Source organism: Gallinula chloropus, assembly GCF_964237585.1.
Source record: "Gallinula chloropus genome assembly, chromosome: Z".
Taxonomy (NCBI): domain Eukaryota; kingdom Metazoa; phylum Chordata; class Aves; order Gruiformes; family Rallidae; genus Gallinula; species Gallinula chloropus.
Window position 1 is genome coordinate 90063653 of NC_140089.1, and position 27743 is coordinate 90091395.

At 50.1% G+C, this 27743-nt stretch overlaps 1 protein-coding gene across 1 annotated transcript in view; it reads left to right on the top strand.

The window, feature by feature from the left end:
* The window catches only part of MALT1 (MALT1 paracaspase), a gene marked incomplete at its 5' end in the record, with an annotated part of 29547 nt that extends 18345 nt beyond the window's left edge, over nucleotides 1-11202 (top strand). The window contains 7 exons of the mRNA XM_084278775.1: nucleotides 3300-3477; nucleotides 4658-4732; nucleotides 5717-5844; nucleotides 7608-7757; nucleotides 7952-8109; nucleotides 8966-9091; nucleotides 9802-11202. Coding sequence (XP_084134901.1) covers nucleotides 3300-3477; nucleotides 4658-4732; nucleotides 5717-5844; nucleotides 7608-7757; nucleotides 7952-8109; nucleotides 8966-9091; nucleotides 9802-10272 — 1286 coding nt within the window. The 3' untranslated portion in view covers nucleotides 10273-11202. The remainder of the gene's footprint in view (nucleotides 1-3299; nucleotides 3478-4657; nucleotides 4733-5716; nucleotides 5845-7607; nucleotides 7758-7951; nucleotides 8110-8965; nucleotides 9092-9801) is intronic.
* Between the last annotated feature and the right edge of the window lie 16541 nt (nucleotides 11203-27743).

Consider the following 27743-nt stretch of genomic DNA (forward strand, 5'->3'; position numbering starts at 1 on the left):
TAGCTGGGAGAGGGCACAGTGGAATTGATGCACAGAGCAAAAAAACTTCCTGTCTTGCATAGAAAATGCCCAGAGTGACCTGTCTTGGAGTGTAAGGAGAGTTCTTCTGTGGCCTTTGAAGTGTTTGCTGCTGACTGCTATTTTCATCACTTTCCTGAAAGCTAATTGCATAAACAACTCCAGAGGTTATTTAGAACAGGGACCAAAAGGTTCTGCTGAATTCCTGCAGTAACGCCCACTGAGAGAACATTATTTGATTCTTTCCTGGTACACAAGGTCAGAGGATTTCTCAGCATGACTCTGAGTGGTGTGTTACCTGATGCGCAGCGCAGAACTGGCCGATCTGACATTTATGTCAGAGCCAGAACTTGGGTGACATGAAGACTTAATTATGGCAGCATAGAGACTTTCTGATGGCAGCTCTGGTGGGTTTGCTCCCTGGGAATCCAAGTGGTGAGACATCTGAGTGAGCTATTAGATCCTTCACAATAATTTTCTGTGATTACATGAATTCAGGAGATGAAGTACCAAAGGGCTCCACCGAGCTTCTCACCAGCACCATCTGAAAGCTCTTGGGGATACTTTTGCAGTTGTGTTTGTCCAGCAAGTTGGTATGTCTGGAAGGTAAGCAGAGCATGCCTTCAGTCCTGAAGGAATTGAAATGGTCTCTTGGTTCTCTCTGGGTAGTGGCTATTAATAAGAGGCTGCCAGTGTGCAAACAGATAATGATTTATTGCATTTTAGTGGGCATGGCTCCAGACAGAAGAGACATCGTGGCTACTTCTGTTCAGTCCTGGTTACGCATGTTCCTGATGCCTAATATGACACGGTGTGATTTTGCTTACTGCCAGGAAAGTGGCATTTCAGTGGTGTTCCTCAAGAGCAGGAGAAAACAAACTCATCAGGATTGTCTCCTCTAAAGTCTTAGCTGATGTTCTAAATGTGAGGTGCAGTTCATACTGTATTCCACAAAGGGTAAGCACAGAGCTATGTGTTTTAAAGGCAAAAGCAGGCTGCTTTCCTCAAAAACAGGTAGACACAGATACCCCTTCAGTGCTGACCTCTGTGAGGAACTTGAGCCTACTTAAGATTGTTGTGTCAGAGTGCCTCGTTAGGCACTCCAAACATGTTTACTCTGGGTACGCAGAGGTTTATTTCTGGTCTGGAGCTCAGCCTATTAACTGTTGCAGGCACTCACCGCAGGCACATCCACCTGCTGGGGCTATAAAAGAAATGAAGCTGTTATCTCTGAAATACTTTGTTCATTGAGGGGATGCTCTGCTCAATCACTACAGACATGAGATGTGTTTCCTTCCATCAGTCCAGGTACAGGGAGCTGAGTGCACGCTGGATAAGTGATCTCAGGTGTGACCTTGGTCTGGGTGCAGATCCAGACACTGTGGAACTGAACTTTGAGTCTCCTTCTAACTGAGAACTTGACATTCTGTGCCCTTCAGGAATTCATTTCTTTACTGAGGGAGGCAGTTGCTGTTTCCCAGGGCTCTGGCAGAGGAGCAGCCTTTGGGCCCCTCGTTAAGGGAAACCTGGTGTCCTGGAGTTTCCCTTGTATGTGCTTGCCTGTCTGACAGCTTTCCCTAAAAAGCCAGGGAGCTCTCCTGATGGAGCAGAGCGGGCTGCAGGGCCTTGGCCTGGCTGTTACGGCTCCAGAGCTCGTAGAGAGCACCCAGTTTTGGTTCAGAGGGCCCTGGCTGTGCCTTGCTACCCCTTCCCCACAAGCACAGGGCTGTGAGAGGGAGGGGGTTTAATTCCTTGCAGAAAGGTGCAGTGTGCCTTCCTCTGCAGCTGGCAGGGAGGGGATCGTGTGTGTGTGTTAGGGTGAGGCTCCTTTTGGTGGTTCTGAGTGTCCAGGGTGCGCAGTGACAGACACCTCACAGCTGTTTTTAGCAAGAATAATGCCATAAGGTGACCCTATCTCCAATCAGCATAAATTTGCCATGTCTGTTGAGTTGTCTTCAGCTACAGCACTATACTCTGCCTGAAGATCTGACCCGTAGCCTGCTTTGTATAGGGAAATAAAGGCTGTTTTCAGAGGAGGGAACTTGCCATAGACCAGCACAGCCAGCACTGTGAGCATGCAATAGGAAAACTCTGTTCATTTGTGCAAGCTTCTGGTAGCTGCATTTTATGGTTATTAATGCTGAGATGATCTAATCTTCCTGCAAATTCATAGGGCTTCAGTATCTAAAGTGTATTCATCTCAGTATAATCTCAGCCCTAGGCTGCAATGCCCTTTCTCAGGGTTAAGAAAAGCATTTTAAAATTCCAATACGTTCTCTTCCTGCAATAGTTCTGTGTGTTTTACTGCAGATTTTAAATCCTAGTATTGTAGACTGTTGTGTATTGACGTGTGAGGGAGATGGCTGCAGGATGATCTCTTGTTTCTAGGTAAGCATGCAAAGAGTTTGTTTAGTTCACCCACAAGAATCAGGTCTGTAACTGTAGAGACATAAGGTGCAATCAACTCAGAATGAGTAGTTGGTGCTTTGGGGATGGGAGTGTGCTCTGGAGTGCTGCCAAACACGATCGTGGAATAATCTTTTTATTCCCCTCTCTGCATGTAAAAATACTTCTTATCCCTCCCTATAAAAAAAAACAAGCAGCAAAACTGACTGTACAGAGGAAACAACAGAGCTAAAAGCTTGCAAAATGTTCTTACAGCACAAGCAAGGTTTTTCTCTGATTTTTTTCTGTTAAGAATTGACAATGATTCATGGTAAGTTAAAATAAAAGAATAACTTTAAAGATGACAGGACCTCTCATAAAAAAAATAAAGGGAGGGGGAAATCCATCCAAGCTGTTCAGCGTTATTTTTTACTCTCTGCAGCCTGCACTGACTCACTGCTGCTCAGAGCTCTGTAGCACATGCATGGAGATGATGTTTTACAGCTGGCACGCTGCCCTGTTCCCATCCCCAAGTCGTATGTCACACGTAGCAGATTACTTCTGTTATAGGTCATAAAGTACTTCCAGTGTTTGACTTTCTGTGCTTGATTCAGATATCTAGTTGTTTTTATTGCCTGCATGATTGATTGGTTTTTAATTGGCTGTGTCTGTGCATTGTGTGGTTGATGCTCACGTGGTTCCCCACCTCCCCTTCCAGCAGTTACAACAGTGTGTTGGTACAAAGCATCCGTACTGCTTGGAGTAGCCTGGATGCTCTTCCTCTCCCACAGACATGCAGCGTGACGTTGTGGGTGAAGCTTCTGGCCTCACTAATTAACAGGAATGTCCCAGTGTGCTCTGTAGCTGTTCTCAGCCACCTGTGTTTTGACTCCCAGGGCTGCTGTACTATGCTGGCCACGGGTACGAGAACTACGGGAACAGCTTCATGGTTCCTGTTGACGCACCGAATCCCTACCGCTCTGCCAACTGCCTGTGTGTGCAGAACATCCTCAAGCTCATGCAGGAGAAGGAGACGGGGCTCAACGTCTTCCTGCTGGACATGTGTCGGAAAAGGTACCCTCTCATAGCTCAGGGGTGGTGAGGACTGAGGTTGGACCTCTGAGGGATGCTCTTGCATCATGCTGAGGGTATGGTGACTGCAGTTTTGGGAACTGGCTGTGAAGTTCAGTTTATTCATGGCAGCAACGTACTAAAATTGAGCCTGTTTTAAAAATGAACATTAAAACTGAACAGCTGCTTTGTGAGAACAGCATGGGATGGTGAGAGGAAGCTGTAGCCTAGGCTGAGAATTGGCTGCACTTGTCCTTGTGAGAACTCACAGCCTACACCTGGGTGTTGCTAAGTCAAGAGGAGTCTTACTTTGCCTCTGGCCTTGGATAGGATCATGGAGCTGGTGATGAGACTTTGTTTCCATGGATAGATACTCGCCTCTTGACTTGAATGATATTTCTTTCTTTGTTGTTGTTGTGTAAAGGTTATAAAGCATCTGTGTTAGTAAAGAAAGCGAAATGGGGTATCTTAAAGGAGAAGAGGGACCCTTTCCCCTGCATCATTAAGCATCATCCTTCAGGGAGGAAGGAGAATCCGTATGACCAAAGGCTCCTTAATTTGACAGAAGGGCACAAGTGATGTGCTTAACTTAGAACTTTTCAGAAGCGTGGCTTCTGTGGGCTGCTTTTATGCTGAGGATGATGTCCTATCTTTATTAAGAGCCTAAGAGTCAACATTTTTTAATCTGATTTTTCTAAACAAAGTGTAATTTGCTTTCCACACTAAGACTACTGTGCCTGATAAAACCTGCACTTGCAACCAGCACTTCTGAAAGTTGCTCTCCCAGGATTGCTTTGTGATGTGAAATTGCTTGTGCTCCTGTTTGTGGAGCCTCAACTTTACTGCTAATGAAATGCCAGTGGCCTGATTCAGCTTCACAACCTGCTGCCCAGCTAAGAAATGCTGCTGCATAAGTCTGACGTTAACTACATGGATACAATGTTTTGGAGAAAACCCCCCCCAAAAAATTCATGTCATTCTTGCTGCAGCCTAAACCAGGCTGGTATCAGAAAGCATGTTTGAAGAGACTGCAGCCAGACTCTGTATTGGTCAATATTGTGGGAGAGGAAAGAGTGGCTGTTCTGCCCTGTTCTGTTCTGGTACTCTGCATGACCGTAGAGTTTGTCGCCATTATTAGTTCCCAGATCACTGATCTACTCTTTTGTCTTTCCATTTATTGCAGAAATGAGTATGATGACACGATTCTCATCTTAGATGCTCTGAAGGTGACAGCCAACATTGTTTTTGGATATGCAACGTAAGGAACTTTCTCCTGCTATGCCACAGAGGTGCTGGGGCCCAAAGTGCCACCCAGATCATAATGCTGATCTTTTACAGATCCTGCGTGTTAAAGGACCAGTAACTTATATCCATATCTGTGTCCTCATACTCTTCTTTCCCTCATTGTCTGTGTCACCCCACTGCCTGACTGGCTGTGGAAATGCTCCTGTAAAGACTCCCAGTATGGAACATTCTGGTTCAGGCACAGAGAACTGTGTTCAGCAAAGCAGAAACTGCTGGGCAGCGGTCCTGATCCACTCTCATTGGGTACTTGTAGGAGCACTCTGCTCCTCTAAGTGTTACTTATTAGAGATTAAAAACCTGTAGGGAAGATAAAAGCAAACTGCCCCCGGGCCGTAGCATACCTATGGGGACAGGGATGGCAGTGTGCCAGCCTCAGGGGAGGCGGGGGGCAGCAAGTGAGCTGACACCTACGTGCTCTGCTGTCCTCAGTCACGTCTCCCCTCTCTTAGTGCAAGTCAGACTTCTAGGGAAAAAGTGTGTTAGAAATATAGATTGATGAGTTACTGGGGAAGTAGCATATAGATGTGCTCCTGTGTTTCTTACTCTAGGAGTAACAAATAAAGTTACAACTGCAGTTGGAACTATTTGGAGTGGTTCCTTCTGCAGAAAGCAGAATCACGTCTCATCAGTTTTCAAGCCAAGTGCAAAAGCTGTTCAATCAAAGTAGTCAAGAGCTTTAGTGAAGCTTTTTATGAGACATCTGAGCTCCTCATATGGACGGTTTGACATCAGCTCTTGTCTGTGGCTTGATTCTGTGACATTTTCTCAGGATGAGAAACGGATGTGAAGAGCAGGTTGGTCTGAGACACAACCTGTTTCCAGTGGTAGGGCCCCTTTCCCCCATCCCCAGCATAACCCAGCTCCTTTATCTCGGGTTGATCTCCATCATGGAGATGTTTCAGTGTTTTTCCCTTGTCTGGGATTGCTGATCTCATAGGTGCCAGGGAGCAGAAGCCTTTGAGATTCAGCAGTCGGGGCTGGCCAATGGGATCTTCATGAAGTTCTTGAAGGACCGTTTGCTGGAGGACAAGAAGATCACTGTGCTGCTCGATGAGGTGGCAGAAGGTGAACTCCTCTTACTGCACTAACGTTCTTCTCAGCCTGCACTGCTAACAGTGTTTGCCTATATGTTGTTCTGCTCACAGTGGATGTGTTACACTAAGCTCCTGCTTGTAGCATTTTGCTGAAGAGCAGCTTTTATCAAGAAGCAGGTGCTGCTGTGATGATATAAAAGCACTCCACATTCATTTAAACAATTAACCGAGTCCTGCCTGCCTCAGAGTGCAGTAGTGATGATAGTTATTTGCTCTGTCGAAGGGTAAGTGCACTGTAAAGGGCAATCCACTGTTTTAATACACCTGGTTCAGTAATTATGTTTTATAATTGAAGGGACAAGTGCTGAAGTGAAAGCTGTTGAGGGAACGTAGGCTGGTTCTGTGCAAACATTTGCTCAGAAGATAGAAGAGTAGATACAGCCATTAACAAAGAGCTGCCTGTGTGAGACCCTGTGGTTTGTAGGCAGCATAGGAAACCAGCCAAGTTCTGCTGTGGTTTCTTGGTGCCTGTTTTGGCACAGCCTCAGGCCTTTGCCCAGGCTGTCCTCTGACAGGGATCCAACAGGCAGAGAAAATTCAAGGGGATCCTCAGCACACAGCAGAGCTCTGCATGCGAGGAGTGAACTGGCAGAGCTGCTGTCAGCATGCTCCTGAGCAAAGGGAAGAGCTCGGGGCTGCCTGGCTGAAATACAGGCATGGAGTTCATGTCAGAGTGATGGAAACAGGAATCCACGTACCCCCAGGATGTAAACTGTAGTCTGATGGTTCCTGGTCACAGCTCGCTTGTTTGGCAGGTCTCTTTGCTTACAGCTGACCTGCTGCTTGGATAGATCCCCTAATGCAGACTCACTGGTCTGTATTTTCAGTTCTGTCTGTTAAACTCTTCATGACATTTCTGTGAGGAGCTAAATAACATTTCAGAAGATCTCAGAACTATCCTGAAGGAAAAGGATCTGCAGGTGGTAGAATTGAAATGAATATTCTAAACCCTATTGCAAAAGTCAGGTTAAGGGTGGTTTTTCCCCCTGTGGGCTGATGTGTTTTTCCTTCTCTTGCTGGGTGCAGTTGGCAGAGGGCTTTTTGTGTTGGGATTTGTACTTTTATTTGCTGGCAGTAGTACTCCATTTTGCCTAAATACAAAGGAGAATTAAGGACTTGCTGTCCTGTTTACAGCAGTAGAAACTAGATGTAGCATAGTGCTTCCCAAAAGCCTGGCTCTAATAACACTCCTCCTCCTGCTGCTGGGTACTCACCAGTTGCTGTACATCAGCCCGCAGCCAGGAAGCCATCGTTCTGGAAACTCTGCTCTGAAACAGCCCCAGTATCTTCCCCTTCCTTCATCTTTCTTGCCTTCGGGGACAGTCTGACTGCAGCTGTTCTGTGAAGCCCTGCAAGAAGAAGAAGAAGGTGTCACCTCCTAATTCGTTAGAAATCCCCTTCAATCGTATTGCTTGCATGCTTCAAATTAGCCACTTTAATTAGCAGCTTACTGGATCAGAGCTGTGATATTGCCTGAACTGGTTTTGAAATACACGTGAGCACGTTGATGAGGACACAACTGAACCCTGGAGGTGCTCTGCAGGCAGCTGGCTGGGTGCTCTAGCCTTACATGGATGAATAGCCAGGCCAGGAATGCTTCTGAAACGGTGGGTTTCAGGAGGTGCTGACGTGGCATGACCAGAGCAACCAGCCAACGCTGCGCCGATGCTCTTAGCTGAGGGAGAATTTCCACAGCATTGATTTTGAGAGGAACTGTATGTGTCTTGTTTTTAGATATGGGCAAGTGTCACCTTACCAAAGGCAAGCAAGCTCTGGAAATCCGCAGCAGCTTGTCTGAGAAAAGGGCCCTAACTGATCCCATCCAACAGACTGCGTCTTCTGCAGAGTCTCTGGCACGGAACCTGCAGTGGGCCAAAGCTCATGGTACGGTACAGTCTGCGTGTGCCTGCACGGGGGGGTGAAGCTGGGTTGGCTTCAGTGCAGAGATGTGAGTGGGAGGTAGAGGGAGGGCTGGAGGAAGGTGTCTGTTCCCTTTTACAATTCCAGATTTACACACCATCAGAGACGGTGCATGCTCAGTACTGTTCAGCATGTAATGCCGTGGTGTTTGCTTGCAGAGCTTCCAGAAAGCATGTACCTGGAATTCAAATGTGGAGTTCAGATCCAGCTGTGCTTTGCAGCAGAGTTCTCCAACGTCATGATCATCTACACACGAATAGTGAAGCAGCCACCAGAGATAGTAGTGTGCCGAGCCTACGTGACAGACTTCGCGCTGGTACGTGCTTCCCCTTGGTGTCCTGGGGATCTCCTCCCACTCAGGTTGGGAACTGTCTGTCCGTCCGTCCAGAACTCCATCTGTTGTAATAAAGTAGATCTAAACTTGAAATCAGGTGCTTACATGTGCGTGTCTGTACAGACACACACACACAGAAGCCTTTTTCTAATGCAGATCTTGAATATACCTAGAAACGCATTAAATTAATCTGGGCTCATCTCTTTCAGAGCCACCTTTGTTCTCCATTGCCAAACATCAAGTGTTTGGTTTATTTTCTGCGAGGAAGTCAGATGTCAGCAGCTCCTGTGCGAGCTGAGGACGCATCTCCCATGCAGGACCAGTAGAGTCCTCTGCACGGGGTGATGTGATCCAGTTCCCTTGGTGTTACTCAGCAATCACAGTCATGTGAAGGATAAGAGTAAACCAGGAAGCTGCTTGGGCAAAACCCCATCTTTTCTGATGTCTGTGAAAGAGGACATGGCACAGAAAACATTTTAAGCTAGAACAAACATGATGCTTTATGAGTAAAATGTTTGAGTGGATCTGCACACTAAACACATCGATCTTTAGCCTACCGAACTCGTGCTGTAGTGCTGCACTTAGAAGTTAGGTAAAAAAGAGCAACCCTGATGCAAGCCCAGCAAGACTGACTGAAGCCGTCAGCAAAAGGGGTGACCCACCCAAATTACTCCCCTCTGCCCGTGACCAGCGGTGGGTGCAGCAGCTTTTGCCAACAGTCTGAGATTGGTGCTTCCTTCTCTTGTAAGAAGAAAAAGCTGTGTTGATAAAACAGTTTCTTTTTGTGACTTACAAATTCTGTACCTTCAATTAAGTTCTTACTTCCTTTTTGTGACAGGACCTGGATGTGGACCCTAAAGAGGCCAATAAAGGAACTCCTGAGGAAACGGGAAGCTATTTGGTATCCAAGGACCTTCCCAAACACTGCCTCTACACCCGGCTCAGTTCACTGCAAAAACTAAGGGTTAGTATACTCCTATATATGTACTCGTGTATTACTCCTCCCAAGTTTGTTCAGATAACTTAGGTTAATCATGCTGCCTTTCAGCTCCATCGGGGTAGCTGTGGTAAGTAGCACTCTCTTTGGAGGGGGGCAATGGTTAATAGCACCATTTGAGGGACTCGGTGCACGTGTAATCCTGATACCCTCACACAAGGTGCTTTGCTGAGCATTGCTGAGATGACTGCTTTTGTGAGCATCATCTGTTGCACACTGCAGCATGTTCCTGTGCCCTGTGGTACAGTAAGAACGTGCCCTGAAGCAGAGCTGCATCTTACAGAGGTGTAGTTGGAGATGAAAGCGTTCCGGTTCGCCTCCTTCCATTCCTACCCGTGCTCTTGGCCGTGCAGTTTTGGGAAGGTTCTCACTTAAACTTCACAGTGCCACCGTACGTTGATCTGCATGTCTTTGTGTCATGAATGTCTGTGCTGGACATCCCATGGTGTATCTTCCTCAGTGCTTTGGCAGCTGCTGTAGTGTAAGTTTGTGTAGAAATGAAGATGAGCAGGTGAGCAAGTATTAGCCAAAAGAGGTCCTCAGTAAACAAGTCTTGCCTCTCCTTGCTTAGTCTCCTCCTCCAGTAGACTGGCTTTTTAAAGTTTCCTGGAGTGCTGATTTGGGGAGGAAGTATAACCTCTTTCTTTTTCTCCCCTCCTTGCTTTCCTCTCCTGCAGGAACAGTTGATCTTCACTGTTTGCTTGCACTATGAGTACCCAGGAATAGAAGATACGATGGATGAAAGGAAGGAAGTCAATGTTGGGAAGCCCCTGATCGCTAAATTAGGCCTTCATCATGGCTTCAAAAATAACAACTGTCTCCAGACCTGCTGCGTGGCTAACAATCCTTTTCATACTCAGATAGAACAGAGTCCAGCAGCAGCCAAATACTATGTCCCTACTCACTGCCCACCCAGTCCCTGCCCAGGCGTTTACCACTCAAACCGTGTTGGCTCAGAGGGCCTGGGGCAGCCAGAGACGTGTTCCTGCAATGGCACTTCCAGGACCCTGGCTTCACGGCACAAGGGACAGAATTACTCCCCCCCTGCAGAAAGGAGCAATGTACCAGTAGAGACCACTGATGACACTGCTGAGCTGGAATTCCTTCTCTCTGACAGCCTCAGGATCTCTGAACAGCAGCAGCTGTGATGTGTTGAGAGCAGACCGGAGCATCGTCCTTGAACAGAGGACCTGCCGTGCTACAGCTGCGTCCCCTGGACTTGGGGCCTTTGGACAGAGGGCTTGGAGGGCCTGGAGGTGGCACAGGGAATGAGGTTATCATGGATGCTCTCAGATCCAGAGAGAGCAAACTGGACCAGTTTTGGAAAGAGAGGGGCATCTTTACTTCTTGATACTTGATACAGGGGAAAACCAGCACCTGTCAGAGCTCCGACCCCTCCTCTAGCAGCCAGGCAGCAGCGGGCAGAGGCAGCCCTGCTTCTGGCAGGACACTGCCCATCTCTGCTAGGGGACGAATTCCTAACAGCCTGGCCATGGTGTCCAAATTTCCCTTGGGATTGTAAGGCCTGGGGTCTCCCCAGCTGCTTCCCCAGCCGTACTGGAGTTGAGATTTACTGCAAATGTCTGAGCCGTAAGTTTTGTTTCCAGGGAGGAACTGCTTATTGACTGCAAATTAAGATAAACATGTATAGCTGTCAGAGGTGAAGGTGTTGACAGAATTAAGCAGGGAAATGAATGTCCCTGTCCCCTGTGATTGAACATGAGTTTTCCAAGAATCCCTGAGCCCTGGAGTGGTGAATACACCTTCCTCTGTTCCATCTTTCAGCCTCAGCTGTTCAATTTCCAGGGATTTCTTTTTACACACTGCATTAAAGTAAGGGTCTGTGTATTTATGTAACAGCCTCCTGTTAAGTGTATAAAATGATACATAATGTAAATGAACTGAGGAAGGAGGGAGCGATGTGCCTGTGCATCAGCTGTCCCGGGCAGCTGAGTTACCAAAAGCTCCAGCTTGAGCCAGGGCCTGGTGCTGTCAATATGTAGTTAATACTTTGTCAGTTTCCTAATTTGTATAAAAGCTTTTTATATTTCTTACTGTGTAATAAATTGTTGTCCACAACAAAATCATGGTGCTGTGTGTAGGTGGGGTAGGAGGGATCTTAAGGTTCCATGCAAGTCTCTGCTAACACAGTTAACTGAGTCACACACGGCAGCACGTCTGGGCAGCCGTGACTCGGCGAGGGCATCAAGGAGCCAGGACATGGTTTGGGAGCTGGGCTGACCCCAGTTAGAATATAAACTGGTGTCATTCCCTGAGCACAGCCAAGATCTGACATCATGTAGAGCTGCTCAGCTCCTGTGCTGCACTGTTTGACATGGAGCTCCCAGGTACCCCTGAACTTCATACCTAATGCTGAGACTGGGAGAGGAGGACAGCCAGACACCACAGGTGAGGTTTCATCCTCAGTCTAGTTCCCGTAGTGCACTGACCTCATGCAGTTTTCCAAGTTTTCTTTCCCCAGGATGATGCAGTCAAAGCGCTGCTTGTGCTGGATTAGAGAAACGTCTTCCACAGAAATGGCAGGAGTGAGTTTACACGCAGCTCTGCAAGCTGAGCCCTCAGTAAAACACACTGTATCTTGAGAGGCCACTGGCCATCTCTGTCTGTGGAAGACATCTGCGCTGTGCAGCTCTCCACTCAGGTTTCAAGGCTGCTTTTGCTGCCTCTGTGGTTACCACATCGACTCCTGTTCCTCATTGTGGCAACTCTCATGCACATGAAGTGTCAGGGCTCTCTTCACCTCAACATATACTCCTGACTACCGTAAGTATACTGTATTCCAGCGTTACTCCCTCCTTGCACAGACTTGTAAGTCAGGCAGAGTAAGATCTGCACGCTTCTTGGAGCGTGGCATTGTGAGATGAAGGTGTCTGCTACCACTGGAGATGGTTTTAGGGTGCCGGGTGTGGGAGGAGGGGTTGGGAGTTTGGGGGGTTTGCTGGGGTTGGTTTAAGGTTTGATAACCCTTCTAGTTCCATAATTGAATAGTCCGGGGCTGGAGTAAGAACCCCTCCATGTTAGGGAAATGAAGCAGTTACTGACTTCCCAAGGTGCCACCGCTGCACTCCCGTCACACCAGGCTTGCTTCAGGAGCTAGTAAGAAAAACCACTGTCTCCCAGCCTTGCTGCCACGCACAGCAAGTGTGAGGCCAGGAGCGTGTGGGTGTGAGTTACCACAGCGACCGGCCTCCGCACCAGCATCTGCAGCGGATGCAGAAGGAAGCGAGGAGGACTTCCCCATCCCTTCTTTACTCAGAATCCTTTCAGTCGTTTGCTAGCACCCTGCTTTTGTTTCCAAAGTCAACTGACATTCCTATGAAGAGCCCTCAACCTGCCACGCACGTGGCTTCAGTACGTGCAGATCCAACCGCTCCGGTGCTTCCTGGGCGCTCTCGTGAGTTGATGTGGTCGTTGGGGTTCCTGCTCTGCAGGAGGCAGCTCTGCTTCCCAAAGTCCTACAAGAGGATGTACGTGGGGCACGCATGGCTGAGCTGTCTGCAGAGGCAGATGCCTCTCCTGTGATAGCATCAGGCAGCCCCAAGGTCCATCCCATCTCTGAAACTGCTCCTTCACTCCCCTGAGTGTGCTGTGTTCCGGAGCTGTGGAGACTTAAAGTGGCCCCAGGATTGTTCACGTCCCATCATCTTCATGCCTGTCGCTTTTCTCCTTCCTTTTCCCTTCAGCTGAAGGCCAGAAGTAGCCCTGGTCCTGCCTCATGGGACCAGATGAGCATTGGTCCAGCCATCCTGGGAACTGTTTTGAGATTGTCAGGACATACCCGATCTGGTTTGTTTTCTTTCTTGCCTGTAGGAAGCATTCCAGGCTTCCAAGGAGTGCAGAGTAGCTATGCAGTAAGGGATCTGCTGAGTCTCAGAGTGCAGTAGGTTTTGTTTGATGCCTTAATGACATGCAGAAAGCTGCTGCAGACTCTGCTTCTGTGTGGCAACTGCAAAGAAAACATTCTCTGGTAAGCACCCATTACGTTACCAGCTCTGCTTTTAGTGGAAACAGTTGGTCTGTAAATCGGAGCCCAGCAGTGCTTCATGCCCTGCCATGTACCTGTCCAGGCAGGCAGAGCTGCAGCTGCTTGCACATTTTAGTCCTCCCACTGGGACAGGCAAGCAGCAGCCAGCTCCCCCTGCCCCTCTTGGGCAGCCTCCAGGCTGGGGGGACACAGGGACTTCACCCCTGCCCACTGTAAACACTGTCGTGTAACAAAGGCACAAACAACCCAAGTGCCAGAGCTGGCCAGCTTGCAGGGAGCTGTTTTTGTCGGGCACAGTGGGAGGAAGCACCCACAGAACTGTGTGATTACAGGGAAATGTGAGTGGAATAAACACTCATTCCAGTGCAGAGAGCTAATTAAGCCATGAAAGCTCTTACCCAATGAGCCAAAGTTCTAAATTAAATCTCCTGGTGCTACCCAAAGCCATAAATTCTAAGGATGCTTTTTGAAGAACTACATAGATTGTTAATAAGTTTAATTTTAAAAAATTAAGGTAATATTTCTGCATTATAGCTCATAGTTACTGCAGAGTGTGTTTGTTTAAAAATGAACTTTATGCACACATCCATACATGACTGTCCTTGTTTGAAATGGGCCTTAACAGGGTGCAGTATTTCCTCTTAATGAAGGCACAGAAGATGTACTCTCAGTTGTAGAGCATCAGACGTGGATTGCGAACAGCCACCGAGCTCTCACCCTCCCTTCCAGCACGGCCTGTGGGTGAGTGATCTCTTGTGCAGACTCCACATCAGTGTGCCTGTGTCTGCCTCTGCTGCCTGAGCAGCCACAGCTCAGCAAGCACCAGCACCATTCCCCTCGAGAAGCCCCAGGACCCCTGAGGGAAGTTCTCCTCCTGCTCTTCCTCCAGCCATAGGGCAGGGACTGTGTCCACATTCCTGCCTGAGCTCTGCGTGTCGTCCTCTTGCTGGGGGACGCTGGAAGGTTTGGCAGTGCAGCCCCTGGTTCCCGGGCTCACCTGGAGACAAGATTTATCCTCCCTGCTCTGCAGTTAATGATTACAAAACTTCCCAGCCTGTTTGGTGGTGAGAGTAAACTCTGCCATTTGATTTCACAATACATGGCACTTGGAACACTCCTTTTTCCACAGAACTTGCTGTATAAGCTGTGGCTGAAGAAGTTTGTTGGCTTGTGGTCTCCTGTATAAAGGAGACTTAACTGACTAAACTCTGGATCATGGATGGATGGAAGAGGTCACAGTTCATCTCCTTTGCCATATTCTTTGGCATCCTCTCTCAACTGCAGAGCTGCTTATCGTAACAATGTGATAGATAGATATAGATAGATAGATAGATAGATAGATAGATAGATAGATAGATAGATAGATAGATAGATAATCAGGTGTCTATTGCTTTTGACCTGGGCATACTCAGCCCAGATCTTCAGCACTAGATAATCCACAATAAACTGAACTCTCAAACTGGTGTGGATCTATAAGTTCCCATTCACCAGTGGTGCTCCAAACTTGGCTGTGGGCTTTGGACTGATGCTCCTCAGCTGAATTTCTTGGGGTTTTGGCTTCCATTCAGCTTTGAAACTGTTTGTGAGGTCATTCATTCTCCGGGATGCAACAAGATATTTCCAGGGAGCAAGTTCTACTTCGCCCGCAGCAGGTTTTATTTCAGTTCTCATGTGAGAAAGTTAATACTAATACTAATAAAACACCCCCCGAAGCAGTACCGATAAATTGGACAGATTCAGACTGCGCTGCTGAGGTGGGGACTGGTTGCTTTGCTGGTTCTGAAGTTATTTATGAAGACAAGAGCTGGTATAAAAAAAAACTAGCAAGAAGCTTTTCTCTCTAAACGATGTTTCTGCCTACAGCTATGATCTGCCAACAAACATATTGGTGTGATGAAAAATGGCCATTAATATCTTCAACCCAAAAGAGAGTCTCTGGGAAGGAGAGAACAGCTCAGGCTGAACAAAGGGCCTGATTCCAGTTCTCTGAGAAGGCATCCAGCCTGCAAGGAGGCTCGGGCAGCAAGGGCTATGGGCTGCCTGCTCAGGCTGTGCTTGCCCACGAGCTCAGGTGCTGGGATGACCCCAGGATGCCAGGGCTGTAGAAGGGATGTGATGGGGCTTTGGTTTGCTCACTGCTACGTTAAGTAATGCTGCTGTAGTATCCTTCTCTCTGTCTGTGGATGTCTAAGAAGAAATTGCTTTTGTTCCCCTCATACAAAACCTTTGAATCTGCAGCACTTAACAAAAGAAAGCTCTTGGGCTCTGGTCTGCTGAGGTCTGCAGCTCTGCTCACTCCTGCAGCTGGTGTGGCAGAGGCCAGGAGAGCGGATGGCTTCTGCGCTGCCAGCTCGTGCTGCCGAAGCAGTGGCTGCCCAGGAGCACCATCTCTTTGGCAGAGGTTTCCAGGAAGCAGAGGACAAAGGGCAGGCTCCCCCGGGGCTGAAGTGACGGGCCAACCCTGCAGACAGTGTGTGCAGGGGACAGAGGAGCCGATGCCCCTGGTTACGTGCTCGTAATATCCCCCGAGCAGGCTGCCATTATCACAACCTAATCAGGGCTGCAGCAGGCGCAGCCAGAGCCGAGCACTGTCAGGAGTGATGTCTGGCTGATGGGCGGTGGCCAGGCATCACCCTGCATGGGAAAACCACACTGCTGTTATGAGGAGGCAGCCAGGCCCAAGCAGCTGGGGAGCGTGCTGCCCCCCACCTCCCCTGGCACCAGGGTAACTACCTGCTCCCTGCCTCTCCCATGAGAAACACCAGCACCAAGGAGGGAGAGCACCAGGCACTGCGCGTCTGTCTCAGCCACGGCCGGTGAAACTACGTGTGAGCTGTCACTGAACATCGAAAACCCCAGGGCCACGCTTGGGCTGGATGCTCCCCTCAGTCTGCCCTCCCTCTTCAGTGGCCCCTGATGCTCCTGCAGCTCCAGCCTCCCTTTGTCAAGCAGGAGAGAGGGCTTTCCAAGGCTGCGCACGTCAGGCTAGCCGCAGGGTGATGCATTGGAAATGGTGATAACAGCACCTGGTTTTCCTAGGGAGGGATCATTTTCCCCCTTGTGCCACAGGCGCTGAATTAAGCCGAGCTCTCAACAGTCAGTACAGCATTCTGAGGAGTTTTGATGTCTCCTAGCCATTTGCAAAATCGTATTTTCTTCAAATGAGCACTAGGGAAAGGGATGTCTGTGAACACAAAGCTTGTAAGGGGCTTGGGGTTTTTTTTAGACTCTCGTTTCACATAAGTATGAGCCTGCCAGTATTTTTAATATTCTGGATTTAATCCAGGTCTTAAAATCAATGTATACAGATTTGAATACTCAAATGCAAACTATATGTGTGTTTCTCTGTATCTTATCAAGCGTTTCCATCAACGTTATTTCAGCTTTTGATTTGACTCATCGCAAGGTCTGAATGCCTGTTGCTGCTCTTGGAAGGCTTCTAACACACTGATACGCTTCTCTGCCAAGAACTTTTCTGACACTTGAGTGTCAGTTTGCTTTCCTTGACATCAGCCTCCTCCCGCTGACCCCTGCCCTGCCACCGCCACATCACACAGCCCCATGGCTCCCAGAAATCCCCAAAATTGGGTGGTGCAAGGGGCCAGCCTCAGTTCGGGGGGCAGTTTGCTAATCGCTGTGTGCTTCGGGGTTCACCCGTGGCAGCAGCAAAGGCAGTTTTCAGTACAGGAAGAAGTGGTATTACACAAACCAAATGGAATTTGTATAATCCTGACTCATCTTCTATAGCCTTTGGTGGTGATGAATCAGATGTCCTTCCTCCAGCAGGAGATGCCAAGTACCCGCACAGACAGCCTGAGGGTGCATGGAAGACTCCCGGGCTGTGCGGGTGCAAGTCAGCAAGCCACCGTTATTGCTATTTTTGCCTCGATTGGCAGAACATCAGGGGCAGCTCCAAACCAACAACCACAGACAGGCTAAGCTGCTGCTCACATCCTCGGCTGTGAGGATGTATTTCCTGAGGTAAACAGAAGACAACAGACAGAAAAATCATTCTTGCTGGAGACAGTGCTGTACCTAATTGAGCTTCGTCCAGCTGCAAAGGTTTCTTAATTGGCGGCTAGTGGCTTTCACTTAGTACTTCTGATGACACTCTCTGCGTCCAGCTCTGGACGTTATGGATTCCCCTTTACCCTTACTTTAGTGCTTTCAGTATGTCTTTGTTCCATTTTTTGGGGTGGGCTATGGAAAGGCCGAGGTAAAAGCACAGCTGCTGCCTGGCTGACACTTCCCACAGAGGTGCAGGGACGCTATGCTGCTGGCGATGGCGGGCGGCTGCAAGGTGTGCCTCCTCAGGCTCCCGGTGCCCCCATCCCCGGCTGCATGGGTGCCAGACTGCCTGGCTGCCCAAGGGCAGCAGCAGGGACCCCGCTGCCTATCCTGGGCTGAACTCCTCCAGCTCATTGGCACTGTGAGCTAGACAGCATTCTCCAGTTTGGAGACAAAGTTTTCCAGCATCCACCCAAGACCTTCCTGAAGCCAGAGTGTGCTCGCTGTGCCTTGCCTCCATCCCCTGCTTGGGTTATCTAGCACAGCGGCTTCCTGCACTCCTCACTTCTTTCTCCTACACCTAGAAGCCTCTGCTCATGCACGCAAGCCATGGCTCCGAAATAGCAGCAGGGGCCAAACCTTCCAGGATGCATTGGCGTAGACTGACAGTGCATATGTAAACGATGTAACTGCTAGCAATTGCTTTCTGTGTACCTCTCTGCTTGATGTAATGAGTAATTTGCTAGGATACATACTGAACTACACAAAGATTCTGAGAAAATCATGTTAGATCCTGTGTAAAACAAAACCAAAGCGAGGGGAAATGCCTCCTGTCCTTGTCCACATGTGGGCTTCCCACCCCCAGAGAAGGTGCATCCAGCACCAGAAGGAAACTCCACCTATAGCTCCTGAAGGGAGTGCCTACCAAGCCCATCCCACACCAAGCCAAGAAGCATGGGGTGGGACGTGACCTCAAAGCGGTATTACAGTAAAGCCCCCTCTCCCAACCCTGGATTTAGGTTCAGCTCTATCCCTTGCTCACACACTGTGCAAGTGCAGGTGAACACACAGATTCAAATAGCTGCTGATCGCACCATCTGCAAAAGGCTAATGGCTCATTCATTAAACCATGGGAGCCAGCACAGCCCCAGTCTAATCAGATACGGTATAATGAATAATTCAGAAATAATCCTCCTATACTTGAATAAATATCAGGAGAAGCAAGGAAGGAAGGCAGGAAGGAAGGAAGGAAAAAGCCCTATACATACAGCACGTTAAGGGAACAAAACAGACATTTTTCTGTGTCGTAGGCTGATGAGCTTTGTTATACTGGATGTTAATCATGCAGGTGGCTAATGCTTGAGGGAACGCTGATTGAGGGGTTTCTGGACCAGTACTTGGAAGGTGTTAGTAAGCGGAAAAGACCGTGGTGCTCGTGGGAAAACACATTAGCCTTACATTTTGCAAAACGCATGTGGTCCTGTTGTGTAACATGCTGGTGACACAGGCAGAGGACCGAGTTTGTGAGGTGATGGCAGGCAAAATCCAGGCCTGCGCTCCTGCAGTGTTCTTTGTGCTGCTGGGCTCTGATCGGGTCTGCATTGGCCCTCTTGCAGCTCCTGCCCCACCTGCAGCTACCTGTTCGGCTGAGTGCACGGTGTGGTGTGGTACTGACCAGCCAGCCACTTCGGCCGCAGGGCCATGGTCCAGGTACCAGCAATGTGGCAAGCACTTGTCCTGGTGCAGAACAAAACAAGACTGCATGACCTGGGCCCCGAAAATCACCCATGTCCCAGGTTGCACCCCCAGCAGTGGGACCAGCAGGTTTTGGCTTCCAAGCCGTGCGGAGGCACAGGCACAAGGCAGAGCTCAACGCACCCCCAAACACTGCCTGGGCTTGCGTGGAGTTTGGCCAGCTGCAGCTGAGCCATCTAGAGTGAGAACTGGGTGACTTTTAGCTGCCCCCACTGCCTGTGGGTCGAGTCTTGGCTGTAAATCAGAGCCCTGGAGCCTCCCAGATGGCCATGTGCCACAACGCCACAGCACTGCGATAACCACACTGCGTGACCGATTCATGTTGTAATGTGCTGCGGGGCCAGGAGTTGCCCTGACAGAAAAAACCTGTAATCTACAGTCCACAGATGTGGATGTACGTTTGTGTGCATCTGTCAAGTACCTGTCTGTTTACCAGAATGAGAGGCATTCTCCATACAGAAGCATCTTAGATTTTCATTGGTACTCAAGCTCAATAGCCATCAAGATGTATTTTGAGTCTAGATATAGACTTCGCCCTACCAAGGTCCTTCACCTTTTATCATACGAGATCCCTTTCTTTCAATAAATCTCATTTTTATAAAAGCAATCCTAGAGCCTGTAATCCAAAAATATATGAGGCTTATTTTAATAACCAGGAAAGGAAAAAGATTATTTTTTTCCAAGAAAATATCTGAAGATTAGCAATAGGAGCATCTGAAGAGAGGAAGTTTAGTTATAAGCTTTTTTTTGTTAATACTGAATGCTAAGTGTAGTGGTTAAAGTACCACTGTATTCTAAAGAGTGATAAGAAAAAAAAATTAAGTATTGTGAAACAAGACATGCAAGCTTCTGCTCTGTTCTTGTGGTAATATGATATGGGAAATTCCAAGGTGAAAACCTAAAAAAGGCAACTGAAGTAACTGATAGCATTCAGTATTTGCCAAAAATTGTAAAGCTATTGGTCTAAAAGAGACATTTTGGGTTGGAAATAGGGAATTTCTATTTCACCCTTCTTAAGCTAAGCTGTTTCACTAGCCAGGAAGGAAATGTTTTGTCCTTCAGTAAACACAACAAACAGAATTGGGGCAGGATTAAAAGGGCATTATTTATTCTGACATAAAAATGACATGGAAATTGACCTTGTTGTTTATTGCATCAATCCACCTGCAAAATCCTCCTTGGCCCCAGTATGTTTTTAATGTATAAAAGCTGTTGGTAGCTATTTAACTGTATCAAATATAAACTGATTCCGATACAGAAGTGCAAAATGAGTACACCACATTTTAGAGTCCCAGACTTCAAGAGCCTTAAAACCCTTAAGCAGTTAAATAACTAAGAAGTTATTATTGCACACAAGTTCAGCATTCGCTGCAGCAACAAAGGGAAAACGTTCTGAATTGGCAGCACCACTTGGTGACTGCCAAGAAGCAACAGTGGGCTGTTCTGGAGCTCCTTCTTCAGGAACAAGGTGGGGTTAGAGATTCACCACTCCTGGAGAGCAAAGTACACAGTGTGCAACCCGACAGTGAAGCTCCCTGCTCCGTCAGCACAGCGCCAGGAGATCCCACCTCGGCACTGGAGTGAAGTGGAAGGAACACACTGGTGGTTCCATTTCTTGACTGAGACCCTCCAACACGAGGATGGCGGTGGCAGAGGTCTTGCTGCTGGCCACCACAAAGCCAGGGGAGAAAGCAGGATCATCTTAAAAAACAGGAATATCTTCCACCAGTGGTTCAAAGGATTATATGCATAGTGTCTGTAGGGGAGTGAACAGCACCTCTGCTTTGGACACTCATCCTCTGATAAAGAAGAGCAAGCCCAAGTCTTATCTGGGTTGTCACACCCTGTGTGCTGCCAGCAAGTGCTTGTGGCCAGAGCACCTCACTGCTGAGGGCACAGGCTCCTCCAGACCACGGCCCTCTTCGAGCCACTCGTGGAGAAGGGCGGCTACAATGCTTCTGAGTGACTGCAGCATGGTGAGGAAGTACTGTCAGATGGAAACTTCAGGGGGGCGATTCAGCAGCTGTGGGGAACCAGAAACTCTCCTAATTCGCTACGTTAAGGTACATCCCTGTACAGCTCCAGCTGCTGAGACGGGATGAAGTGAGGGACTCCAGTTCCCACCTCTGGAAATGCTGGAGTTATCTAAAACCACACGTTGCCTCCCCAGCTGGTAACTGCAGCAGCTTTACCTGCAGAGTCACAACACTCTTGAAATAACTTACGGACTAAATCTCAGATCTAGATGTTGACAGAAGGTCAAACATGTTGTCAGAACATCTGCATCACAATTGCCTGCTATTTTGTGTGTTTGAACCCAAAAGACTTTGGGAAAGAGCTATAAGCCTGGCACCACTTGTAAATGATACTTAATACTATCTTCATTTTACTTTTCTAAGTCAAGTTTTTAGGGTGACAGAATTTTTCTGTCATGGAGATGTCAAGGACACCTGGCTGGAAGGAAAACAAGTAAATCTGCCTGAAAGGCAGCATGCACAAAGACCTTTCTGCCATGCATAAACTGCGAAATCAATTAACATTTCAGATATTAATACAGAAGCAGGAGCAGCAGCTGCCATCATCTTTATACTATCACACAACCCCACTACTGAAGTGAAATGTAAGAAAACAGACTATAGTTTTCTTTTTTTAATCAAATCCGTTTACCAGTTAATTGGGAAGAAATCGGGTGCTATAAATATTATGGCCTAATTCTACAAGTCGCTTGCAGGGTGAGCCCTAGGCTTGTGTGAGCTGAATCCCAAGGCCCTCCCTGAACGTTAACGCTAGTGCAGAACACAAACCCATTCTTTTTTCATATACATACACAACTAAAACAACCGATGAGATTCAAATTCTATAAACTTGTCAGGCACTCTGCCACAGTTGGCAATGGAGCAGTCTGCTGTGCTGTCGTTGTGGTTAGCTGGAGCGGGTTAGAATTTGTACCTGGTGAGGTCCTGAGTGCCGGGGCACAAGCAGGATGGGTCAGTGCCTGGAGATGATGGCTTCTGGTGGGGCGTCTGCCTGTAACGAGCAGTGCTAATGGGAATGCCATCCTGACTTTGCTGCCTTACCAATGGGCCTGCAAGAGAGGTTAATATAAAACACCGTTATTTCAACTGGAATATGTAGTTAATGTCTAGATAGCCTGTAAAAAACCCCAAGCTGATAGCATAGTCGTGTATTTAAAGCCGGTCATGTGATCCACTGAAGTGATTCACATGCAGAACTTCAAATCCTAAAGTCACATTGGTAAATTACACTGTCCTGCGGCAGAAAGGGCCAACACGTCATGGGGAGGTTTGTAACACGGCCGTTAACGCCAGGCTGCCTCAGCAAACAAAGGACACTACGAACGCAGCTCGTCGCACGAGGTCACGGCCCAAACCGCCAAAGCGCCCCCGGGGAGGAAGGGCCTAGTATTGCACCTGCCCTGCGTGAGGTAGGGCGGCACCAGCCCGGGACACAGCCCCAGGCCCTGCCCGAGCAACGCTCTTCGACGATGGCGCCGCCGCCCCGGCCCTCGCACCTGCCCAGCAAGGGCCGCGCCCGCCGCTTCAACGGAGCAAATAAGCCGCCGGGGCTGGCGCAGAGCCGGCCCGCGGCGCGGCAGGCCCGTCTTCCCCGCTCCGGGCTCGGCGCTGGGGCGAAGGGACGCTCTTGGGCAGGCGGGGAGGGTCTCGCGGCTGCGGGCCGCCTGGGCTGGGCCTCGCGTGGGGCTGGGGCAGTGGCGGGCCTGCCCGGCTCGTCCCGTCTGGGCCGCGGCGGAGGGCCGGGGCAGCGATCAGCACCGGCCCGCTGGTGCTGCCCTGCCCAATCGCCCGCCGGCGCCGCGCGTACCCTTTCGGGGCGGGATTCCCTGGCCGCCCGGGCTCGGCGGGCACCGGCGGCAGAGCGAGGAGGAACCCCCCCCCCCCTCCCGCCGGCGTGGGGGGGCTGCGGGAGGCCGCGACCTGCCCGGCGCCTGCCCGCCGAACGCTCGGAGGCAGCGCAGCCCTCCCCGCCCCCGGCACACTCCAGGGAGCCGTTTCACAGGGAATCACACGGGAGCGTCTCCCCCATCTGTGCAAGCCGAGGCACCCCCACCCCCACCTTCTCCTCAGTCCCAGCAGAGCCTCCCTGCCATTATGTTCCACCATCTCTTAGCCAGGCCGCTCCGCGGGCGGCCGAGGCAGCGCGGACCTTAGCCATGCTCGCCTGAGGCTGCCGGCCGGAGCAGCCGCGGCCGGGCCGCGGGGCCGCAGCAGGTGTGTCTGCATGGGGGTGCGGAGTTTGCATGCGGTGGGGGTCGCCTTCCTCCCGGCCCGGCTCCCGCCTCGCCTGCGCGCAGGCCCTGCCGCGCCGCGGGCAGGCTGCGGCGGAGCGGCCTGCCGGGCCTGCTCGGCTCGGGCCGCTCCGGGGGCTGGGGCGCCGCGAGGGCGGCGGCTGCCGGAGCCCGGCGGCCACCCGACGCATCGGGGCTGCGGGAGCTAGCGGCTTCGGGCCGGGTCGGAGCGGCGGGGAGCTGGAGTCGGGGGGGGGGGGGGCGAGGGCGCGGGAAGGATCCCTCGGACGTGGCCGTCCCGTCGCCTCCCTCCTTACCCCGCTCGGCCGCTCTCCTCGCCGCCGGAGGGGCAGCGGCCTCCGCTCCTCAGGCGTCCCCTGCGTGCAGCGGGGGCCATTCCTCCCTCCCGCTCGGGGTCGGGCTCGACAGGGCCCGCTCGGGTAGGGCCGGTCCCGGGCTGGGGAGCGAGCGGGCCCGGCGGGGAGGGGGCGGTGGTGAGGTGGGGGGGGGGGCGCAGGAGCCGCGCTGAGGGGAGGGGGCCGCGGCCTGTCAGCGAGGTGCCCGGGGCCACGGCGGCCCGCAGAGGCGGGAGCAGACCACCCGGACTGAGGGAGGGCCGGCGGGAGCCGCTTGTGCGGAGACGACGGGGCTGAGGCAGCGGAAGAACATGGTCGTTTTCCCCAGAACGGGGTGGGGGATGAGGGCTGTGGAGAAAGTGCCAGATCTCAGCTCGCTCCGCAGGGGAAGGGGGGGTGAAGGGTTGTGCCCGAGACCTCTGCTAACAGTTACAGGTGCAGCCCGGAGAGCAGAGGGGCTGGTTGGTGTAGCCTAGCGTGGCAGCTGGCTCGGAGGAAAGCCTTGCTGAAGAGCCATCTCACGGCAGACCCCGGAGAGGATGGGGCTTGGCGCGTAGGCGGAGGTAGTTACTGGTTTTACCAGTGCGAGGGTGAGTAGCCAAAACAGGAGCGGGGTGAACAATGTCTCGATTTGGGGCGGCTGCCAGCCACGCAGCAGGAAGGCCCCGGGTGGCCGAGGCGAAAGGGAGAGCGGGCCAGGAGCACGGCCGCCACGGGCAGAGGTGGGCGCAGGGCCCTGCTCTGGAGGGGCTCGGGCGCCGCAGGGAGCCGCGGCCCTGCGCAGGAACCAGCCCGCAGAGAGGCGCGGGGCCGAGCCCACGGCCGCAGCCAGCAGCCATCTTTGCGGGGTGGGAGCCGAGCGCAGCGCGCAGAGCCGCGTCCTGGCCTCCCCCGCAGCCCCGGGTGTGGGAAGGCGGGGGGGCTGCTCAGGCGCGGGGCCGCAGCTCGCTGCTTTTCGGCGCCTCAAGGAGAGTTGAATAGCAAAAAAAATAAAAGAGAGAGAAGCCAGCCGAGCAGGCGGCCCGGTGCCGTGAGGAGGGGGCGAAGGAACTATTTTGCGGGCTCCTGGCTGCTGCGGAAATGGGTTTCGTGAGGGGCGGGAGGCGCCCGCCTGGGCCGGCTTTGTAGTCAGGGCGTGTGGCGAGGAGAAAATGCCGCCCGAGCGGCCCCCGGTGCGGCGGCGGTGGGGAGGGAGAGGACCTGGCCGGGCCGCCCCACGGCCGTGGGCATGAGGGGGCAGGTGTGACGTGTTCGGCAGCCACCCCTTGTGCCGTGGGGAGCGGGGGGGGGCGGGTGGTGTGGTGGTGGTGAGCGCGCCTTGGTTAGCGGGCTGTCTCCCAGTGCTGTGGCCGAGCCTGCCTGGTGCTGCAAGAGATCCTATGAGGATTTTTATTGCGGTCTCTTTGTTAGCTACAGACAGGCACGCACACACTCACAGCTTTCAGCCAGGTTGTGGGAGGTAAGTGGGGGAGGAGAGGAAGGGAGCGTGCGGGGCGGCTCTGGGGAGCAAGGGGGCTGCGTGGGCCGGGCAGGAGGGGAGCCGGGGCACAGGGCTGCGGCCGTCCCCGCCACCGCAGGAAAAAGAGCCCCTGCGATTTCCAGGGACTTGTTGGCAACTCAGCGAGGGTTGCCATAGCTTTTTATGTAGGGTGACCAGAACCGGCTGGAACTGGTTTGAGGCAGATCAGCTCCTGAACACAATGCAGTCACTGAGCTACTACAGTGGGATAGCTTCCTCCCTTCATGGCAGCCAAAAGCAGAGGAGCTTGCAGAAAGATACCATCCCAAAACAGTATGTGAATGCACACTTTAGACACACAGCACTGGTATGTGGCTAATATAGTCATAAAGGATTCTGTATATAAATGTACATATTTGCAGTAACTGAGATTACTTTGGCTTTTCGTGCCTTTTTATGCTTAAGGAATGGGCAAGAGCTGAGATTTATGACCCTTATTAAAATATTTTTGCTTTGCAAGGGTGGGACACTGGTTATGCAGTCTATTTTAAAACTGAACTGAATAAAATTGATGGAATGATTTGTAATTGTAGTTATGCTTGTGACTGAAGAATGCTGCTTTGCATGCTGTTTTATTTACAGGGTGCTGTCTTGTGGTTTTCTTCTTTAGGAGATGTTAAGGGGTGGGGGGTGCCGTGCCTTTCCGTAAGGCCAGAAGGAAGCAATATTGTTGTGGAATTGTGCGTAAAAGCATTGCAAAGATGCTGTAAGGCATACTCGTTTTCCCCTTTTTTTTCCTTTTTTTCTTTCTCCCTTGTAGGCCTATTGATTTGGGCTGCCTTTAACCCTTTCCTATTTGCAGAGGTAGCGCGTCTGTGGCAGTAACTGAGCATTGGCTAAAAAAAAATTCTTTGAAAGGTCAAGGTTCATAAGGTGAGATGTGGTGTTTTGGGTATGAACGTGACAATGGCGTGAAGGTACATGTGTGTGAAAATTAAATCTGGCTCCTGGTTGCACACTTGGCACATTAGTAAGGAGACAATTGTTTAAGTGTTACTGAAGAAATGCTATTGATGTCCTCCAGCTTTAATAGGATTAAAGGTATTATTTGTAAAGAGTGAGGGATATCTTGGCTAAATACAGCATTAACTTTGCGGTATCTTCTGTCGAGATAGGCTTTGTGTTTCCCACCGTGCGGGGACAGGGAACAGGCCTCTCTGAGTGGCAGTCATAAATTGCGGACCACATGGCAGGGAGCTGCTGTGTGCTGTATTACAGCCTTACACCTCCGGGTTTTGCTGTCTGGTTATTTAAAGTTTGCTTGTTTGGCCATATCTGAGTAACCCAAATCTGAATTGTGAATTAAGGTCGTCTCCAGTGTTAACTGTGTTCTTGGTGTAGCCTACATAGGAAAAAAACCATGGGAAATAAACGGTACGGACAGTGCTGCGTAAACTGCTGCAGCCCAGGAAGGATTTTGCAGCAGCCAAGTGGAAAGATGTATTTTAGAGGTTAGATGGAGCTCCAGTGGGTTATTAGTGGCATGAATTATAATACTGTGCTGTAATGAAATAAGGATAGGAAACCGGATGGGCAGTGCATCAGCTCCTGAGGGATGACTACTTTTAACTCAAAGCAATGGATAACGGCTAGGATTTACCCCCCCCCCTCTAAAGGATAAATGTGTCCCTAGATTTGAGCTGGCGTTTGTATCTTACAGTGAAAGCCGAAGGAGTCAGAGGGAGAGGGGGAGAGAGAAGAAGGCAGTAATGAATATAGCAAAGGGAAGAACAAAGGCTGTTAGAGCTTACACATTGGAACACTAAACATTTTGCCTTGGGGATTCTTTTGCTAGAACTGTTACTTCCTATAACAGGAAATCAGCAACTCTAGAATCTTGTCCAGTGTGATTTTTTAAAAATCTGACTAGTCCTGGCTGTGTTACTTGGCTTGGTAATCTACGATCAAGATAAATATGGAGGCAAAACAGGGGCAGCGTTCTCTTCTAGTGTGCAGTGTGGGTCGTTTCCTCTGTGCTCAGCAGAATAGACAATCTTAAAATCCTTGAGAGGTTGTGGATATTGGGTAAGTTATATGGTGGCTGATGATAGGCAGGATGCTTGCATCAGAGAGTGGCAATACAAGGGAACCTTTTTATTTCTGACTGCCGTAGGTTATGTAAGGTGTTTAGATATTAATTGTAAAAAAGTGAAAATAGCATGCTGATGTTGAGCCAGAAATGATGGGTTTGTGGCTTTTAATGCAGCTAGTTGTGTTGTTTCTCAGATTTGATAGGGCAGTAAATAGCTTGTGTGGTAGAGCAGAATGCCTAACAGATCACTGTGCTGGGTTCTGTTCGTGATTTTCATCATTTGGATGCAGAGGTCCTGTCTGTGCCTACAGACATCCCTAGCAAAATTATGCTTGCAAACATGAATTCTTTTGCATGACAGGAATAGGTATCTATTGCTGCTGCTGATGCATGTTCTTTTCCAAGGGTCAGCTAAGATTCGTATGTTACATGAGAGCACCTCTCAGATTATTTTTTTCTTCTCTACCGCAATAGTAAGCAGATCTGAAATCGTAAGTGCTGGAATTGTCACAAAATTAATTGTCTTTGTTTTGTTTGGATTTTTGAACCCAGTCTGCACTATGGATTTTTATTTTTAGCAAAGGAGGTTTTGAATTTGCAGGAATTTTTGTAGGCTCTTAAGATGAGAAACCTGACTAGATGCTGGAGTCCGCAGTGTTCTTGGTGAGTTTTCTTT